At 37.8% G+C, this 21,843-nt stretch overlaps 1 protein-coding gene across 1 annotated transcript in view; it reads left to right on the top strand.

The window, feature by feature from the left end:
- ANO4 (anoctamin 4) overlaps window positions 1-21,843 on the top strand; it is a 241,617-nt gene that overhangs the window by 32,716 nt on the left and 187,058 nt on the right. The window contains exons 4-5 of the mRNA XM_047066400.1: window positions 6,714-6,850; window positions 9,803-9,961. Coding sequence (XP_046922356.1) covers window positions 6,714-6,850; window positions 9,803-9,961 — 296 coding nt within the window. The remainder of the gene's footprint in view (window positions 1-6,713; window positions 6,851-9,802; window positions 9,962-21,843) is intronic.

Genomic DNA, 21,843 nt, shown 5'->3' on the forward strand with positions numbered 1-21,843 from the left:
ACATTTTTAAAAATTTTTATGACTTCTTTTTTCAGAGACCTATTTTTAATCTTAAAGTATTTCAAGTAAACTTTCCATGGCAGAAAAAAGTACCTACTCTCAGATCTGTAACAGTTGGAACCCCAGCTTTCTTACCCCAGGTTTTCTTTGGGGAGATGTTAACACAGCCATTTAATTGTTGCTATAACACACTAGTAGAGATTTATAAACTTTTTAAAGCAGTAGAAGCTGTTGTTTCTTCCTCACATGTATTTTCACGTATAATCTCAATATATAAAACAGGTTAACTGAATTGTTGGGAGTAGCTGGGGGTAGAGGGTGTAGGGCTTTGCCCACTCAGTTTCCTCATTGTCCCTTCCATAAAACTCCCCAAAAGGGTCCTGGGGTTCTAGGGAACACACTTTGAAAACTGCTGACCTTTGGCAAGAAGTAAAGCCAGCTAAGGGAAGATTCATGTCCTTTCCAATTGCTGTATTTATTTTGAGTTTTCCAAATTTGCCTTTTTTTCCCTCCTCATTGTGCACCAAGCCGTCTCTGCCTCAGAAACACCATAAGATTTCATTTGAAGCGTAATGAACAGAGTCCTAGGTTTGTTGGTATCATACAAATGTTAGTGTTTAGTTTTTAAAATCCCACCTTCAGGTACTCAAAGTTTTACTGAGTCTCTTGTGTTTCTCTGAATTTTTAAAAACATTTAATTTGATCTATTTGTTAAATTTTAAAAAGTGTCAGACCTGTCAGGTGACAGATGTAAAGTCTAGCTCTCTTCAGATAAATATTAGAACTAGGGCAAGATAGTTGGTTGGTGGTTAAAGGACCTCCTGTGTACTTGAAAGCCAAACATGATTTAAGAACAGTAGGATTCTTTCCACAGAAACAGGAAGCCAGCTAGAAACATCGTGGATTTGGGCGTCAGAACTGGGTTAGATTTCATCTCTGTCACTTACTGTGTGGCCATACTTTGTGTCTCTGAGCCTGGCTTCTTTCTCAGAATGTCCCTCTCTTAAAGTATTTTGAGGATGAAAAGGGAAAACAGACCTGAAAATCCTTAATACACAGTCGGCACTCAATACATTGTAATGCCCTTGCGTATGTCTCCCTTCCCACTTCCTCCATATTTAATTTCTGGGTCTGAGAGAGAAACAGATACTTCCAAGCAATCACACTAAGAGAACTAGAATAAGAAAAAAAATTGATAGAACCTTACAACTAGTTTTTACTTATCTAGAAATGGGCATTGAGCGCCTCCTATTTGCTAGTCCTTACATCAGTTGTGGAGATGCCATGGGCTTTTCCCTGGAAGAGACCCTGGGGCTAGATGTGAAGGTGAACTTCTTATAAAACAGTCAGCTATGTTCAAATTAAGATTTTTTTTAATGTTTATTAATTTTTGAGAGATAAAGACACAGATGCGGGCAGGGGAGGGGCAGAGAGAGGAAGACACAGAATCTGAAGCAGGCTCCAGGCTCTGAGCTGTCAGCACAGAGCCTGATGTGGGGCTGGAACTCGGAAACTGTGAGATCATGACCTGATCCGAATTCGATGCTTAACTAACTGAGCCACCCAGGCGCCCCTCAAATTAAGATTTAAACAATTTTTTTTCGCATTCTAAATAATTCCCAAAGGTGTCCTTTTTTTCGTGTTTTCTGATGAGGATTTGAGGCCAATACACAGTATCTTCAGAATTCTGAATATCAGATGTAATCATTGGAACTTGGGACAAAAATAGTAACATGAGCTGGTGCTCTGGAGGACAAATATAGATACCTGGATTACACTACACAGTCCTCTCATGTTGTCTTCAGTGACCTATAATTTCACTTTATTTTCTCTGCATCAGAAAATACTGAGATTAAAGTACTACTGTACTTTCATAGCAGTGTGGGGTTTTCCTGCTGCATTTGAGGAATAGAGTTAAAACAGCGGTGAGTGGAGCTATTTGATTTTTTGGTATTTATTTCTTACTCTCTAAAAGACACACTGTTTGATTTCCCTTGCTTTTATAACACTGATTTGATTTATTCCACTCATCTCTTGTTCATGTTTGTACCTCTAGCACCTAACTGAATGTTGCTTCGGTGAGCAAATGGTAGAAGGTAATTAACTTGTTTGCTTCTTTATTCGAGCCCTTGAAATATATTTGTGGTCTCTTTTCCCTAGAGAATGAATAATGGCTCATAACCTAAACGATTTTCATTGAAAAAATATTTAAATAATTACAAATATTTAATGAGTAGATTCAGTACTATACAGGTAAATTTGCCTTTCCATCATATAAAGAATGTCAGGATCTACCTGCCTCCTAGCCCTCTGACTTCTCTGCTCTGCCTCTATTCTGGAATAGCATAGCAAGTCAGCCTACAGAAATCTCTTTCCTATGCTGTTTGATGACTTACTCAAGATTCTGATTTTTGATCTCCCAGGCAATTTAAGGTTCTTGACTTTTGTGTAGCTGATGTACGTGACTCTTTGCTGTACGTGTTTTTTTTTAGGCTGAATGCCTGCTTTTTGCAGAGGTCATTTGGGTCTCTCGTGCTTTTCAAATGCATGGTATCTACCTATACTGACTCAGCTTTCCAGTTCTGTTCACACAGCCCTTCCTGAGTTTATGCAGTGTAGGTCTGTTACCTGGGTTGAATAGAATTTTTTGCATTCTCATCTTATTATTCTTAATTGACTTCTCAAAACATTTGGCTCTTTTTTATTTAATGGGTCTAATAGCAGAATTCTAATAAGTAGATAATTATCAAACTTATTTTGAGGAAAAAAAAGTATAAGGAAAGTGAGGGGATCCTTTAAAAGTAACCTTGTTTGGATGTACAGTATCATTGTGATATCCATGCCATGGATAAAGCTGCCACCTTGGCTAGATGGTGAGCTCTGTGAGGACAGGGGCCATGGCTGGTACATCCAGTGCTTGAACCCCAGTTCCTAGCCCAGCACAGTGTCCAGGCAAGATAGGCATCCACTAACTACTTGTTGAATAGATAGATTTTTTAAATTGATTAACTTTGGAAGTTGGGGATTTTTTCCTTAAAGAAATGATATAAATTTGCTTCAAAGGATATTGTACTTTGTTTCTAAATCTTAGCATGTAAAGCTGCTCTATCAGTAACAATGGTGAGATATTGATGAAGGGCACATGTTTCTTCTGTCTGTGTAGTTGTCTACATGTTCTACAGTCTTCTTATTGACCGTGTGTTCAGATTAGCATTTTTTGATGGATCAGCATTTTTAATCTCTGCTAAGGCTCTTGAGAGACTGGCATGTGATAGTGGTGCCTTAATATAACTTAATTCTCTAAAAATCAGATAGTACAGCATACTTATTTCTCTTGAGCATTCAGGTAACATCAGCTCCATAACAACTTCCAGATAGTAATACTGTTGGGCAGCAATATGAAAAACAAAGGACTTCTCTTCCCTTTCCCAAGTTATCTGGTCCCTCTAGAATCAAATAGTGGGTCCTTTAATATAAAGCAAAATTTTTCAACCTCAACACTGTTGACATTTTGGGCTAGACAACTTTTTATGGTGCTCTTCTGCACATTGTAGGATGTTTAGCAGCATCCCTGGCCTCTACCCCCCTAGATGCTAGCACCACCCTCTCTTCTTAGCCAAGATGATGAAAAATGTCTCCAGACATCTCCTGGGTGACAGCATGGTTCCATTTGGGAACCCCAAAAGATAGAGGGCTTTATTGAACTGATTGTGCCAACACCAGAAGGTGGTACCGACAGAAGATGATCTGGTAATTTTTTATCTTTGGCAAAAGCAGAGGGGCAATTCTCATGGATGGATGAATGGATATTCAAGAGTTTGTCCCCATGGTGAGTCAGTAAGTCACCTAGACATGAATCTTAGTGTCCTCTTTAGCTTCCCCCTTTATTTCACACCTCACCCCAATCTACCCCTCATAACAACCAGTTCAACTTGCAAATGTTTCTTTTGACATCTTGTGTTGATAAGGTTTAAGTGGTAACTTAAGGCCCTAGTGTCCAAAATCGATAAACCAACATTTCTTGCAGATCTGCCATGCGTCAGCCACCTGACTAACATGTATATGATCTCCTTGAATCCTCTCAGCCATCCTGAAAAAGAAGTTTTCCATACCTGCCTCATCAGTGAGGAAATGAGAGCACAAGTTCATGCAGATGAGTGGTAGAGCCTAGAATAGTAAGCAGGCGGCACCAGGGTGGCTCATTCGGTTAAGTGTGCAACTTCAGCTCAGGTCACGATCTTGTGGTTGTGGGTTCAAGCCCCACATCAGGCTCTGTGCTGACAGCTCAGGGCCTGGGAGTCTTCTTTGGATTCTGTGTCTCCCTCTCTCTCTGCCCCTCTCCCATCACACTCTTTATCTCTCTCTCTCAAAATAAATAAACATTAAAAAATATTTTTAAATAATAGTAAATCTTATACTTTGTTAAAATAATTTTATCCTGTTGTTCAAATATAATCAATATCTACTTGAAATGTAATCACTATGTACTTGAAAATTTAATCAGTCTCTACTTGAAACTATGGAGTGCCTGGCTTGTGAATAAGAATTGTGTTAGGAAAAATGAACATGCAAGGTCCTAGAACCATAGGATTTTGAGAAAATGGGGCTCCCAGACATCCTTAGACTATGTCCCCCTTGAGGTCATCATTGTATCATTAAACATAAATGTTGAGGGCTGTGCCAGGACCTCTGTACACCAGTCAAGACAGACAAGTTCCCTATTCTTATGTAACTTATATTCTCATAGGGTAAACATTCAGTATACAGGTAAACAAATGAATAAGCAATGTAATTACATTGTGATAAGTGCTGTGAAGAAATGAGCAGTGAGAGGAGGTGAAGAATAATTGGACGAGAAGGAGTCTCTTTATGTAGGGTTGTCAGGGAAGTTGCCTTTCCCCTTGATGTCTTCCACAACACTAGACATACCATGTCCCTTCAGAACTGTTCCTTTCCTTGAGTTCATGGCACAACATAGGTGTCCCTAAATCCTGGTTGTATAACAAGACCATGAGGGTTTTTTCTTTGGAGCTGCAGAGTCTAAAAACCTATAGTAAGTGTATTGGTTTACTTTTGTTGCTGTCACAAATTACCACAAATGTAGTGACTTAAAACAACACAAAATTATTATCTTACAGTTCTGGAGGTCAGAAGACATAAAGGTGTCAGCAAAACTGTGTTCCTTCTTCAGGCTCTAGGAGAGAATCTGCTTTCTTGCCTTTCTTTATTTTCTGGGGCACCTGCATTCCTTGACTCCTGGCTCTACCCCCATTTTCAAAGCCAGCATCATAGCATCTTCCAATCCATCTCTCTGATTCTGACCCTCGTGCCTGCCTTGTAATTAGTTTGGGCCCTCCCATATAATCCAAAATAATCTCCCACATTAAGATCCTTGAATTAAACACATCTACAGCATCCCTTTTGCCATAGAAGGTAAGATATTCACATGTTTCAGGTATCAGATTACCTTTGGGGACCATGATTTAACCTATCACAGTAAACAATAAATGTTAATTTTATTGCCATACCCATTTTATTTTACAGGAAAAAAAACTGAGTAGTTAAATGAATTGCCTAAAGTCACAAATTTGGATATAGCTATAGAACCTGGTCACACTCTCTAGGTAGATGATATCTGTTCTCTCTATATCCAAACTATGTTCTGTTCTTTATAGCGTTCAATGCAGTTTACATTTCTTTGACTATTTGTTTTGTTTACTCACCTTTATTCATCAAGGTATGGCTATCACACAACTCTGTGCACAACATAGTGTGCACATCCCTAAAAATATTTTGAATGAAAGGATGAATACTCTTGTATGTGCTATGTAAATAGTACCATATCACCTACAAATTATTCTGCGCAACAGCTTGTGGCAGGTTAAAAACCCTTGGCAATTTCTAAAGCATCAAAGGAAAAAGTGAGCTTCAATATTGGTCTCTCATTTGAGTTGCTAAGGAAGGGTCCTGGACCTGGCACCGTATTTCTTCAGCCACTAGTGCTGAACTGTCATTTCTGGTATGCTACAAGGCACCATGCATTTGAATGTGATATTCTTTATTTGGAACTCTGATATATAGTGCTTCGTGTATTGGCATCAGCAATCTTTTGGGAAAGCCCCTGAATGGGTAACTTCATGATTTCAGTTCATGATTAGAGAAATAAGAAAGGCAGAAAACCTATCTGTATGTTTTCTTGCTGTATTAGGTTTTCTTTATTAGACCTTAGGAAGTAACGAAGGAATAAAATTACAGATCTTACTGCATCTTGCAATTGGCACACGTATGGGTTCACTTAGCAAGTTGTATGACACTTTGATGAAAAATAAAATAAAATTTTAAAAGGTTATCTCCAACACAGAGAATGAGTTCTTAGAAGTCTTAAGTGAAAGTACTTTATGCTAAACAACTATATGAAGGAAAACTAAACAAACATGCCTTCTCTTATCATGGAAGGTAAGTTATATTTATATTATGGAAGTACTTTACTTTGCTTCACATTGTCCTTAATCTTGCCTAATCAAGACACTGTTTGATAAAACATGTTTTACATCTGACCTCCTTTTCTCTTAGGAAATAATACACCTGTCATTCAAGGTGTTCTTGAAACAATGAAAAAAATATGAAGCCAAAGGGAGACCATTCTATTTCGGTATTTATTTTAAGATCCAAAATTCTTAACCCCACTTGTAATGTTTTTATTTTGGTTTTAGTGGCCAAGGATGTCAATATTCTTTTTGATGAATTAGAAGCTGTCAACAGTCCTTGCAAAGATGATGATTCTCTGCTTCACCCTGGAAACCTGACCAGTACTTCAGATGATGCTAGCAGATTGGAAGCAGGGGGAGAGGTAAGTGTGTATTTTTTTTTTTAAATACTGGTTTTCATCCAGGTGGGAACTGGGAATATGCCTCCAATGGATTGTCTAAAGTCATCGTCTCATTAAACTGTAGGTTTCCAGAAAACAAGGGGCAGGTCTTATATTCTTTTATTTCCCCCACAAGTCTAGCACATTTCAGGAATCCTGAATCTACCTATGCTTAAAACATTTTTCAGTGAGTCATGTATTTTCCTTCTTATACCCAGAGACATTTCATTTATATAAAGGGAGATTCTTGAAACTACCTGTCATTTTGTGATAATCTTCATTCTGAGTGTCCCTAGTAGATAGAAAGCCTTACAAGAAAGGACTTCCTTGTATACATCCTCCAGTGCATAGAACAGTGACACAGAATAGACTAGCTCTCAGTAGATTGTGTTGTCCAAAGCCTCCTTGAGTTGCCACTTGCCTATGTAATCTGGAAACTCATTGCAGTTGTTAATAGATCCATCTGTTCATATGTCATTTTGGAAGAAAAGGCTTTTGTTAGGGACATTCACTCTTGTTCAGATTGCACCTTGGTGGAGTTTAATATCTTCTTTGTATATGCATTAGCTTTGTATACGCATAGGTAATAGAAACACAGAATCAGAATCATTTATTTACTGCATATTCCTCCTGTTTTTATTATTCCAGAGCCAGTTAACTTTTGACAGGGTGACACCTTTGAACAGGGAAAACTGTTTATTTCTACCAAGCTTCCTTGGACCTCTTCCTACAAACACCATACGCTACCATCCATGTATTTAAAAAAATTTTTTTAACTTTTATTTACTTTTGAGAAAGAGAGAGTATGAGCAGGGGAGGGAAGAGAGAGAAGGAGACCCAGAATCCGAAGTAGGCTCTAGGCTCTGAGCTGTCAGCACAGAGCCCGACACGAGGCTCCAACTCATGAGCAGTGAGATCATGACCTGAGCTGAAGTTGGACACTTAAGCGACTGAGCCACCCAGGTGCCCCTGTATTGTTTTTCTCTAAAAAACTTCTTTCTGTTGTCATCTATTCACACAGTTACTTTGAATGCCATGATGTGGCATAAAGGAGGGATCTCAAAAGACCTAGTCTCCTCTCCTTAACTTACAGACAAGGAAACAGTCCCAGGAGGGTTAAGGCTTTGCTAATAACCTTGCTCCAGATGCCATGCTGAAACCTTGTTTTTGCAGGCAGATGCTGACATGCTAAATCTACAAAGTAGTTCTCTCTTACTTGGCAAATAATTGTTAAGAAAGTGCTTATTTGGGTGGACTTCTGAGTACTTCTTAAAGCAAAGCCAAAAAAAAAAATAGTAAGGATTGGTCATGAATTGAAAATATCTGCACCAAGACAAAGTGATGTGACATTTCTATCCCTCCTGGTTGATATTTTCCCTTTTGTACGAGGGTGTATGCATGGCATTTGTACAGGAATGTAGGTTCTACCAGTGACTTCGGAAGTCTGGTGCAATGACCTTGGAAGTCTGGCATGTTTGCCTCCCATATACCACTATTTGAAAACTGATGTAAACTGTGACCTACAGAAAAGGTAGCCAACTCCTCTTCCCCCATTTCCACTTGGTAGGTTCACAGACATGTTTTTGAAACCTATCAGCCTGAGAAATTTGTCTCTAGCCTAACCACCCTGTAATTGATGGTCTCTTTCAGCATTGTACACGATTACAACAAGCCCATGAAGCCTGATGAAAATTATACCTACTGTTTTGTTCTTTAATTTGTATATGTGTACTCACTACAAAATAATATTTGTAGCTTACTTGTAAGTCTTGAAGCATAATAGCAAAATGAACACCTTAATCTACCATCCAGCCTATGAACTAGAATGGTCATTTTTCAAATTTCAAATCTACAACTAGGTTACTAACTTCAATTATTTTTAAGGGAATGGAAAATTAATATTAGCATGTATGTAAGTAGAAAGGGTAGGTATTGTCTTGTGAAACTTTTGTCTCAGATCCTTTCTATGTTTATGTATGTATACAAATACCACAAAGCAAAATGTTTTTCTTATAGTGGGCAAAAATTTTGAGAAACATTGAACTAGAATAATACTAAAACCATCAAAGCTGCTTTTAATCTCATCCCTCTACCTTATCAAAAGTCCCATATTCCTAAATTCTTGGTTTTTTCATACTCTTATTCTAAAAATAGCTTTATCATGCACATTTATAGCCTTAACAGCTTCTTTGTAGATTCATTTTATTTTTGTTTTATTAAAAATCATGTAGCATGAAGTCTTATGTGACTTGGTTTTTTTTCTGTCAATACAATTTTAAGATTCCATATTTTATGGAACTATAGTTCATTCATTTTTACTGCTGTATAATATTCTACTGTATGACTGTTCTGCAATTTATTTACCTATTTTCCAGTCCATGGACATTTGAATTGATTCACGTTTTTTATTTTCTACTCTTATGAACAGTGCTTCTGTAGTCATATACATGTCTCCCAGTTGCTTTAATAAGGATATCTCTTATTATGGGTTGTATGTTATGCACATGTTCACTTTTTAAAAAATGTTTTTGTTTATTTTTGAGAGAGAGACAGAGTACGAGTGGAGGAGGGACAGAGAGAGGAAGACACATAATCTGAAGCAGGCTGCAGGCTCTGAACTGTCAGCACAAAGCCCGGCCTGGGGCTCAAACTCACGAACTGTGAGATCATGACCTGAGCCACCCATGTGCCCCATCAAATGTTCACTTTTAATGCCAGTGTGTTTTTCAGAATAAGTATATCAATTTCCACTCTCACCTTTAGAATGTGATCATTCTCGGTTGCTCCACATTCTACTGTTTACATTTTTCATTAATAAAAATGTTTTGATAAAACAGTGAAAAATTCATTTACTTTTCATTGTTCTTTAACATTCCTCACCGCAGACTCATTTTTATGAGTGTCTTAAACTGGTTCCTTTCTCGTTGTGTGCAGACAGTGCCGGAAAAAAACAAATCAAATGGACTTTACTTCAGAGATGGAAAGTGTCGAATTGACTACATTCTTGTGTACAGAAAATCCAACCCACAGACTGAAAAGAGAGAAGTATTTGAAAGAAATATTAGAGCAGAAGGATTACAAATGGAGAAAGAGGTAAATAGTTTGCTTGGGTGAGAAGAAACACAAATATGCATCTATTCATATCGAGAGGCAATTAAAAAATAAGCCATGATGTTTTTGTTCATTATGTTAACTGAACATTTCATTTGGTCAGACTTGCCAGTCTGCAGTGTTTGGGGAATGTTCCAATAATTAGTTTTTCGAAGCACAGTTTGCCTTAGAGAGCATTTTTTTTTATTTTTAAAAAAATTTTTTTTTTCTCAACGTTTATTTATTTTTGGGACAGAGAGAGACAGAGCATGAACGGGGGAGGGGCAGAGAGAGAGGGAGACACAGAATCGGAAACAGGCTCCAGGCTCTGAGCCATCAGCCCAGAGCCTGATGCGGGGCTCGAACTCACGGACCACAAGATCGTGACCTGGCTGAAGTCAGACGCTTAACCGACTGCACCACCCAGGCGCCCCTGCCTTAGAGAGCATTTTAATGCCAAAAGATTCCAAGAAAATCAAAATACTCTATTCCAATTAAATGAATTGTTTCAAAGTTTTTTGATTTCCCTGACTTCTTCATCCACTGTTTCTCTATGTGCATGGAAGGTTCTACTGCATGGATGTAAGAAAACTTTGGATAAAATGCAATCATTCCACTCTGGAGCCTCTTTTTACATTTCAGGAAACATAATGATTTTGGGTATCCTCACCTACCAGGAGAGACTGTTGACTGATTTGGCCAAAAACAGCTGGAGCTTAGAAAATGATTCCAGTTTTAAGAGACACTCACGTTCTATAACTCAAGGTTTTTAACACGTTCTATAACTCAAGGGTTACCTTACCAGTGTTTTGTTCTTTCCTTCCTTCTCTGCATAGGGAGTATTAAGGAACAAATTAGTAAAATACAAGAGGCCTAGCCACGCCTCTGACAATAAACCACAATGAGATTATTGTGTACCCCAAAATACCACGCACACTTAGAAAACTTGGCCCTGTTAGCTGGATTATGTAACTCTTCTTAGATTTTCCTTAAACATTGTGCAAAGCTTCTGGAGCTTTTCAAAGTCAATAAGAAGAACATATTGGCAGTTAAAAATGTTTGCTTCTGATTCTGCTCCTCAAGGCTGAGGGGTTAGATCTTTGAAATCAGACATCCAGATTTTTCTCTATATGGTATGTATGGGTTGCATCCTGATCTTGGGACACGAATAAATGGGATTTTTCCAGATCTGTTAGAATGACCTGAACTTGTGAGCATTTATAAAACAGAAGTAGTATTTTTCTCAAGCGTCTCCAAAAAGAGAATTAGAAAAATGGCAAGATGGAAATTGTGGCCTCAAGTTAACAGGTTCTCATTCTCAGGTAAGTAAATCCGGGTTGCTCAGAAGGCTGTCTCAGTTGGAGGTTTCCTCAGAACAACACACAGAATTAAATATGTTGTGTTTTTTTTCCACTTTGGTGGGGTTTCAGGAAATCTTTGCTATACCCATAGAACATATCTTTGATAAATCTTGTTCTTTAAGTTCTTATTGAGACAACTGTATTTTTATCCTTAAAAATCATTCACCTCTTATTCTTATTCCTTATTCAGAATTTGTTTCCATATTCAGAATTTGTATGTAAAGAAATGTGAAGTTCCACATGATCCTAAATAATGAAAGTCCTTCTTGTCTATTCTGACTCTGTCAAAGTCTTAATTCCCATCAAAACTAGGTGGCTTTGTTCAATTACTGAGTGATTTCTATTTTAAGCTTCATAGCTATGTTCTCCATTCCTGGGGTTTTTTCTGCCTAGGTCTTTTTTTTTATTTTATTTTTTATTTTTAAAAATTTACATCCAAATTAGTTACCATATAGTGAAACAATGATTTCAGGAATAGATTCCTTAATGCCCCTGCATGCAGCAGAGAATTGTTCTGACTTTTGTTACCCAGTTATGCTGATGTGGTGTGCCGTATGATTGCTATATGATTGTATACAAGGTAATTTTTTTGGTTATAATTTTTAAAAATTTTAATAGCTAGGTATTTATTTAATGGATACTAGAAGAAATAGCAGTAGAAAAAAGGTGATCTTACCATATTGAAAACTTTATAAAGACTTATGTAAATATCTCTTTCTCCTTTTCCCTCCAGAACTTCCTCTCTGGGTGGCAGCTTTCCTATTCTTTTCCCCCACAATCCTCTATCCACTACCAACATCCAGGTTTTCCTTTTTCTGGAACCTTGTTATGTTTTTGGGGTTTTTTCCCTTCAAATTTTTATTTAAATTCTAATTAGTTAACATATAGTGTAATAGTGTTTTCAGGGGTAGAATTTAGTGATTCATCACTTACACATAACATCCAGTGCTCATCCCAACAAGTGCCTTCCTTAATGCCCATCACCCATTTAGCCCATTCCCTACCCACATCCCTCCATCAACCCATAATTTGTTTTCTATTGTAAAAAGCTTCTTATGGTTTGTTTCCCTCACTTTTTTTCCCCCTTTCCATATGTTCATCCATTTTGTTTCTTAAATTTTACATATGAATGAAATCATATGGTATTTGTGTTTCTGACTGACTTATTTCACTTAGCATAATACACTCTAGCTCCATTCACGTTGTTGCAAATGGCAAGATTCCGTTCCTTTTGATGGCTATATAATATTCCATAGTGTATGTATATACTACATTTTTTTTTAATCATCAGCCAATGGACATTTGGGCTCTTTCCACAGTTTTGCTATTTTTGATCACGCTACTATAAACATTGGGGTACGTGTACCTCTTTGAATCTGTATTCTTATATCCTTTGGGTGAATACCTAGTAGTGCAACTGCTGGATTATAGGGTAATTCTATTTTTAACTTTTTGAAGAACCTTCATACCGTTTTCCAGATACCATTTTCCAATCTGGCTGCACAAGTTTGCATTCCCACCAACAGTGCAAGAGGTGGACCCTTTTTTCTAAGCAGCCTTTCCCATTGCCTGTCTCTACTCTTTCCTTTTGAAACAATTCGAAAGGCCCACACCCTTTGCATATGTGGCACAATGGGCTTTAACTCAGCCTCTCAACCCTGCTTTTGTTCTCATGGCCTCAGCAGACTCAGCAAGAGGGCCTTTACAGGTTCTCCTCTGCTTGGGAGGCAGTAGGAAATTATAGATAAATTAATTTTTCTCCATCACAAATAATTAAAATGTCCCTTGGTTGAAAAATAGACCTATATCTACCTTGTGTTATTAGATTTAGAAATTATCAAAAGCACCCTTATTTAAATCATTTTGCAAACAGCTACAGAGAGACAATAATATTAATAGCTATTGCATCTTCCAGAAGTTACTTTACTCTTTTATGAAGAATACAAAGAACTTAGTTCAAGGTAGAAAAGAAGAAAGGAAAACCCAGAAAGCCTACTATGAATCCATATATGTCTGAAATGATTAATACTAAATACATTTTATGGTTAATGTTTTCTTCATTAGCTGTGTGTCATTATGTCCAACAATTATAGAAAACATGTTTCACAGACTTCAAGGTTTTTGCTTTCAAATGGGTGAAGACAGGCTCTGTAGTTGAACATTTTGACAGTAAGATAATCGTTATCTCTTTTAACACTGAATTTCAAGAAACAACTAGGAGAATCTTTAATTCATTATAAAAGTGAAGACACAGTCAAATTTAATCTTTCCTAAAAACTTTGCCCCTGCCTGATTAGTCAGCAGCTAAGTGTTTGCTTTTGGCACCCTGGGTCTTTAATATTCTGTAACTCATCTTTCAAATTAGCCTAGAGAAAGCAATTCACAGCAAAGTTCCCAAATAAAGTATCATTGAGCCCAAATGATCTGCTTCTTAGTGGCTATTTAAAGAAATCCCTTTTTAAAGGTAAACTCATATTTACTTATTTACATTTTCTATTTCAGACATTTTTTTCCACTTTACATTTAACTTCAAATTAAATGTCCATTGTTGGCCCTTTGGTATCTATTTTTGAAATGATTATTATCAATAAGTTTATCTTTTCCTTCATGTAAGTAATCAAATCATGGATGACTTTTGAATTATTCGGAATGTGTGAGGAGTAGTTGTATTAATGAAGCACTCTTTGTCTTTAGAGTCACACAGAACATGGTGGAAAACTTCTTTCATTAGTCATTACAAAATAACTATGATTAGGTAAATCGTAACATTTTGACGATAGTTAATTCATTCAGCAAATATGCACACTTCCTGTGTGCCAGGCACTGCTTCCAGGACTAGGAACTCAGCAGTAAATAAAACCGACAAAAAGCCCTTTTCTGTTGGAACTTAAGCACAAAATAAATAAGTAAATATATATAAAATGTCAATACATGCTATGGGGAAGAAAGTAAAGCAGAAAATTTCAGAAGAGGCTTGCAATTTTGTAGAAGTTGGCAAGGGTAGGCCTCTATTCCAAGAAAAGAGAACAGTAAGTTAAAAGGCCCTGAGGCAGAAGTTTCCCTGGTGTGTTCATGGAACAGTGAGGAGGCCAGGATGACAGGAGTTGCTGAGCAAGGTGAAGAATAGTAAGAAAAATTATACCAGAGAGCCAGTGGAAGCCAGATGAAATCATGCCTTTGTAGTCACTGGGAAACTTTAGCTTTTCTGAGTGATAAGGACATCCTTGGATAGTTTTGAGCAGAGGCATGACAAGATCTGGTTTCTGTTTTATTAGAGTCACTAGGATTGCCTGGTGATTTTGGACTATGGAAGGGGGGAGACATGGCAAGGGAAGAAGCAGGGAGATGAGTTAAGGAGATTTGTTGCAAGGATCCTGGAAGGAGAGGATGGTGGGTTGGTCAAGCACACAGCAGAGATGATGAGAAGAGTAGAAAGGAGACCTTATGGAAAGTTCGGACAGGTTGGATGAGGGATGTAAGAGAGAAGAGTCACAGGCTGTTTATCTGTTACATGCTATTCATTTAAGGAGTTGCTGTTTACAGGAATGAAGAGCGGAGTGGGTCCTCTCCTAGGCAGGTTAAGCTTGATGTGTCCCAGTGGTGGAGATGTTGAGTAGGACAGAAGAGTCTCAAATACAGGAGAGCTCTGGCTGGGAGATATACTTTGTTATGAGGTTACCAAAGGAATGACTGCAAATGGTAAAGAGATCCAAGTATTGAGCTGTGGGACATACCCATGCTGTGAATTTGGAGGATAGAGGAGTCAGCTGAAAGGAGCCAGAGGGGAACCCAGAGGGTGTGGTGCCTGGAGGAGAGTGTTTCAGGAGGGAGAGATTGAGTCAATTGCTGCTTATATAGGGACTAAGATCGGGACCAAAGCTAACCATTGAATTTAGCAATGTGGTGGGGTTTGGTAAACTGGGCAGGGGATGTTTCTTTGGAGAGGTGGAAGTGAAAGCATGCCCAAAATATGGTCAGAAAGAGTAGGAGGAGAAAAGTGGAGAGAGCAGATATAAACAGTTCTTTCAAAAGAGAGAAATGGGGTGGTAACTGCAGTAAGAAGTTGGGTCAAGAAAGAATTCTTTCTGGGGCACCTGGGTTGTTCAGTCAGTTAAGCATCTGACTTTGGCCTAGGTCATGATCTCACAGCTTGGCTCGTGGGTTCGAGCCCTGCATTGGGCTCTGTGCTGACAGCTCAGAGCCTGGAGACTGCTTCAGATTCTGTTTCTCTCTCTGTCCCTCCCCTGCTCGCTCGCTCGCTCTCTCTCTCTCTCTCTCTCTCTAGCAAAAACAAATAAATATGAAAAAAAATTTTTTTTAACGTTTATTTATTTTTGGGACAGAGAGAGACAGAGCATGAACGGGGGAGGGGCAGAGAGAGAGGGAGACACAGAATTGGAAACAGGCTCCAGGCTCTGAGCCATCAGCCCAGAGCCTGACGCGGGGCTCGAACTCACGGACCGCGAGATCGTGACCTGGCTGAAGTCGGACGCTTAACCGACTGCGCCACCCAGGCGCCCCGAAAAAAATTTTTAAAAGAAAGAGTTCTTTCTATTTAAGATGGGAGAAATAACTGCATGTTTTCATGCTAATAGAAATCACTTACTTGAGAGTCAAAATTGATGTAAAAGAGTGAAGGAAGACTTTACAGAGCAATGTCCTTGAAGCAATAAGAAAAGAATGACTACAAGTTCCTCCCATCACAGGGACTTACTTGCTTGCATCTGTGCCCACAAAGGCAACCTTCTCTCTGGTGCTAAGGACATACTGACCATGCTCCTAGCTAAGTCCAACCCTTTGCTTTGGGCACAAGACTCCATCCTGTCACTCCTACTCAAGGACATTGCCCCCCACAAAGAGATTAATTATAGTAATCTTTAAAAACAAACAAAAAACTGCAAAATAATGCATTCTGTCAAAATTTTTTTTTAGTTTCCTCTAGAAGGATTGAAAACCTAGCTGCAATAAACACATACACAGCACTCAAGGTTAGGTATCTTGGACATTTTTCTTTGAGATTATGGTAAAAATTGTATTGAAATTTTAACCCTTGCATTTATTAATCCCCTACTGTTATCATCCTCATACTATAGATGGGACAACTGAGGCAAAGCAATAACTACCCGCCCCCATGACAAGGTCATTATAAGAGATAAAGCTAGGATTAAAACCTGAGCATACTTGCTCTTCATTCTCACATTGTGTTGATTTCTGGTATTTGAAGATGGATCTCAGGGTTGCAGAGTTAGGAGACAGGCTGAGAAGACAGGCAGAGTTATGAGAAGGAAAAGGAACCAGGAAAGGTGGGATTCATAATGCAGTTGGGTGCTGTCTAGACTGTAGCTCTTGTGTATTTTGGCTGCCAGGAGCCATGGATTTGAATCTTGTTGCAATTGCTTATAAGCTGTGTTGTCTTGAATGTTTTACCAAACTTTTCTGGAACTCAGCTTCCATTTGTTTGTTTGTTTATGAGAAAGAGAGCACGAGCAATCCAGGAAGGGTCAGAGGGAGAGGGAGAGAGACAATCTTAAACGGGCTCCATACCGAGTGTGGAGCCTGACACAGGGCTTGATCTCATGACTGAGATCAGGATCTGAGCCGAAATCGAGTCAAACACTTAACCAACTGAGCAACCCAGGGGCCCCATCCATATTTTCAGTAAGGAGGATGATACCATGAACTGTGTGAGGATTAAGTGAGCCCATATTGGTAAACACATGCTACAGTGTAAATCTTTGTTTTTTATATTACCTTACTTTTTATTTTGCTTTGGTTTTACCTTCTATTTATGGAAAGTAATATTGATTTTCCCCGTATGCCTATGTTATAAAAGTTCTTTATAGAGTAATTATTTTAAGAATGAGCCAATTTAAGGAAACATAGGAAATTAAAATATTGTAGATGATATATAAATTTGAAAAAAAAATTAAGAAGGTGACACAAACATGTTTCCAGTCTGTTACTTGCCTAGTGGTTGTGGTGGAAAGACCTTAAAGTCAGTGAGCCTTGTGGTTTTCACACCTTGGTATATTTTCCTCCCCTTGAATGCAGGCAGGACTTGTGACTTGCTTTTAACCTATAGACTATGGCAAATGTAGTAGGAAGCCACTTCTGTGATTATGTTATGATGTATGAGACCCCATTTTGGCCAACTGGCACTAGAGACTCATTTGTTGGCTTTGAGGAAATGAGCTACTATGTTGCAAGATAGTCTATGAAGGGGGCCAGGTACAAGGGAAAATGAGGTGGCCTCTAGGAGCTGAGTTACCCCTGGTTGACAGCCAGCAGGAGAACCAGGACCTCAGCCCCACAACCACAAGGAGATGAATTCTGCCAACAACCAGAGGAGCTTCCTCAGTTGAGCCTCTGATGACACTGTAGCCCTAACCAAGAGCTGTACTGGAGCCAGGTGAGACCCCACAGCAGAGAAGCCAGCTAAACTGTGCCTGGGTTTCTGACATACAGAAACTCTGGGATCACTAATGCATGTTGTTTTAAGCCTCTAAATTCATGGTGTAATCTGTTATACAGTTGTAGGTAGCTAATAGAGTGGGTTAAGAATCCGGGGCTAGATGTTATGAGTGCTCATTTTTTTTCCACCATTAAAGCTGTGTATTCTTGGGGAAGTTGGCTCATCTAGAGAATGAGACTAATGAGATATATTCCCTGGCTTTTATGATAGTTAAATGAGATAATTCATATCAAGTGCATATCTCTATACTTGTCATATATTAAGCATTTAAAATATTATCATCATTATAGTTACACCAGCTAAATAAAGTATATTAACACATTTTTAAAATACTTTTTCAAGGCAAACTTTAGAAAAATTTTCATATAGTTTACAAATCCCTTAAAATGTAACCATCAGGAATAGCAACGTCTGCTGACCATATGTTGCTAATGCATATATACATTAATGAGATTAATGGTTACCTTTAATGCCCTTGGAAAAACTCAGAATACATTAGGTAACAAGTTTAGAATTGTCAAGGTTCAGGTATTTGTCTGCTTCCAAAGGATTTGGTTTTGGATTAATCAGGGAATGAAATTATAAATTAATCTAGTTTTAAAAACCCTGTACCCTGTTGCCCATCTCGGTGTTGCTTTACCCCTATTCAAGGGAAAATTTTGCAATGATTTCTCCATTTAAAGTTCTAATTTCACTCAGATGTTCTCTGCCTACACAGGCTTCCTGCCCATAGTACCCTTTCTATTTTTCACCTCTGTTTTTTCTGTGTCCACATCCAGCTAGTTGCTGTAGATGCTGGATCCAGAGCACTGAGATATGAGGAGAAGAGAACCAGGGACTTCTCCCTTCCTTCACAGTTAAAATCCATGGGGATGAGTGTCTAAAAGAAACGAGTTTCAGGACAAAATGAACTATCCAAATTCCTGTCCTCTAGTGCTTTCTGGCCTTAAAAGAGAGACTTAGACTTTACTTAATAATCTCCACTTTCTTATGTCACAAGTAGTATTACCAAGGGTCTCAGGGTGAGGAGAAGAGAAAAGAAAATGAAGGACAATCATAAGCAAAGAGCAAAGAAAACAGGTTTTCTGTGAACATCAAAGGCCTGGAGATTCCTTAAAGATCTGTGTTAGTCCATTCAGGCTGCTAAACAAGATACCACAGACTGGATGATTTACAACAATAGAAATTTCTCACAGTTCTAGGGACTGGGAAGTCCAAGATCAAGCAACCCAATAGATTTGGTGCCTGCTGAGGCCCCACTTTGTGGTTCATAGTCATTGCCTTCTCACTGTGTGTTCACATGGCGGAAGAGGTGAACTATCTTTCTGGGGGATCTTTTATATTATGAGGGCACTAATGCCATTCATGAAGGCTCCACCTTTGTGACCTAATCACCTTCCAAATGCTCCCATCTCTTAATGTCATCACACTCGGATTTCAACATATTTTGGGGGGGGGACATAAAACATTCATACCATAACAGTGTCTTTCAGGGGTTACCATTGTTTTTTTGTTAAGTTTTTTATTTTAATTTTAGGATAGTTAACAATGTTATTAGTTTCAAGTGTACAAAATAGTGATTGAACAGTTCTATACATCATTACTCAGTGCTCATCAAGACAAGTATACTCTTAATCTCCTTCATCTATTTCATCTATCCCCCCACCTCCCCTCTGATATGCTTTCTTTTAAACAAGTAACCTCAGTTAAAGTTATTTTTTTCAACAACATGTTTTACTTGAAGCATACTTCAGAATACATGGTTCTAAAGATCTACATAAAACATTCCATCCAAGAAAAATAGAATACACATTGTCTTCAAGTACACAGAGAAGAATCCCCTGATTAAATCACATAAAAAGAGAACTAACATATATTACAAATTTAAGAAGACTGAAATCATACAAAGTATATTTTCCATTCACAGTTGTACAAAACTAAAGATCAACAGTAAAATAAAGCTGGAAAATCTACAATGTAAATATTAAATATTTAATATGTAAATATTAAACAGCACACTACTGCACAAACAATGGGCCAAGAAATCAAACAGCAAATCAAAATATGTCTCAAAACCAAAGAAAAAGAGAACACAATATTGCAAAACCTAAGAGATACAGCAAAAGCAGATATTAGAGTGAAATTTATGTTATAAATGCTTGTAGTAAGAAAAAAGTTCAGGGACACCTGGATGGCTCAGCCAGTTGAGCATCAAACTGTTGATTTCAGCTAAGATCATGATCTCACAGTCATGGGATTGAGCCCTGAATCGGGCTCCGGACTGAGCATAGAGCCTGCTTAAGATTCTCTCTCTTTCTCTCTCTCTCTCTCTCTCTCTCTCTCTCTCTCTCTCTTTTTCTGCCCCCTCCTCATATCCTCTCTGCCCCTCTAGTCTCTTTCTTTCTTTCTATCACTGTCTCCCAAATAAAATGTTATAAAAATTCCAAAAAAAAAAATTCAAATAAACAACATTACAAGGAATTAGAAAAAGAAGACACATAGTTAAATTTTATTAGAGGAAGGAAATAACAAAAAAAATCAAATGAATAATAGAGACCAGAATAAATAACATAACGTTGAAAGTAATTATCAGTTTTTCAAAAAAAAAAAAAAATAGAATTGGCAATGTTTTAACTATATCAACTAAGAAAAAGAAGTCTCAAAAACAAAAATGATAAATGGGAGAAGAAACAACACAACAGATAACTAGAGAAATACATAGTGTGATAACAGATTCGTCTAAACAATTATATCTAACAAATCATATAACTTAGGGGAAAAAAACAAATATTCCTAAACACACACACACACACATACCCATGATTGAATCATCAATCTTGATCCAAGAAATAGGAAATCTTCTTAGACCAATAATAAGAATGAAAGTTGAATTAGGAATCAAAAATCTCCCAGCAGAGAAAAATTCAAGACCACATGGTTTCAATGGTGAATTCTACCAAACATTTTTTCAAAATGACAATCTTTATTGAATCTTACAAATAATGGAATAGAAGGAACACATTCAGAATCATTCCATGAAGCCAGTACTACCCTGATACTAAAGCGGGATAAAAACAATACAAGAACAAAAATAGTTTGTCTGATACAAGCATTGCTACTCCAATATTCTTTTAACCTCTCTTTGTGTGATAAATGTTTCTCCACACCCTCACCTTTCAAGCTTTAGCTTGAAAATTAGTCTCTTGGGGGTTCCTTGGTGATTCAGTCAGTTAAGCGTCCAACTCTTGATTTTGGCTCAGGTCATGGTCTCACAGTCATGAGATGGAGCCCTGTGATGGGCTCCACACTGAGTATGGAGCCTGGTTGGGATTCTGTCTCTCCCTCTGCCTCTCCCCGACTCAAGGGCATATGCTCGCCCACTCTCTCTCTCTCTCAAAAAAAAAAAAAGAAAGAAAAGAAAAAATGAGTCTCTTGTAGATAGCATATAGATGATATAGATGGGTCTTGTGTTTTTTTGTTTGTTTGTTTTTTCCATTCTGATACCCTGTGCCTTTTGATTAAGCATTTAGTCTATTTACATTAAAAATAATTATTGACAGATATGTATTTATTGCCATTTTGTTATTTGTTTTGTTGTTTCTGGAAATTTTTTTTCTGGTCCTTTCTTGTCTTTGTCACTTTTGGTCTCTCCTTTGCACTCAAAGTGTCCCCTTTAATATTTCTTACAGGGCTGGTTTAGTGGTCACAAATTCCTTTAGTTTTTGTCTGGGAAACGCTTTATCTCTTTCTATTTTGAATGATAGCCTTGCTGGATAGAGTATTCTTGGCTGCAGATTCTTCCCATTTAGCACTGTGAATATATCGTGCCATTCCTTTCTGACTTGCCAAGTTTTTGGTGAGAAATCTCCAGCTAGTCTTATGGATTTTCCCTTGTAAGTAAGGAAAATTTCCTTCTTTTGTTTTACTACTTTTAAGATTTTTTTTCCTTATTACTCTATTTTGCAAATGTAATTACAAAATATCTTGGTGTTGGCCTGATTTTGTTGATTTTGTTGGAGTTCTCTGTGCTTTCTGGATCTGGATGTCTGTTT

Source organism: Lynx rufus, unplaced genomic scaffold, assembly GCF_022079265.1.
Source record: "Lynx rufus isolate CCGP_SWC_20201006 ecotype Redwood Valley unplaced genomic scaffold, mLynRuf1.p SCAF_7, whole genome shotgun sequence".
In the NCBI taxonomy this organism is placed as follows: domain Eukaryota; kingdom Metazoa; phylum Chordata; class Mammalia; order Carnivora; family Felidae; genus Lynx; species Lynx rufus.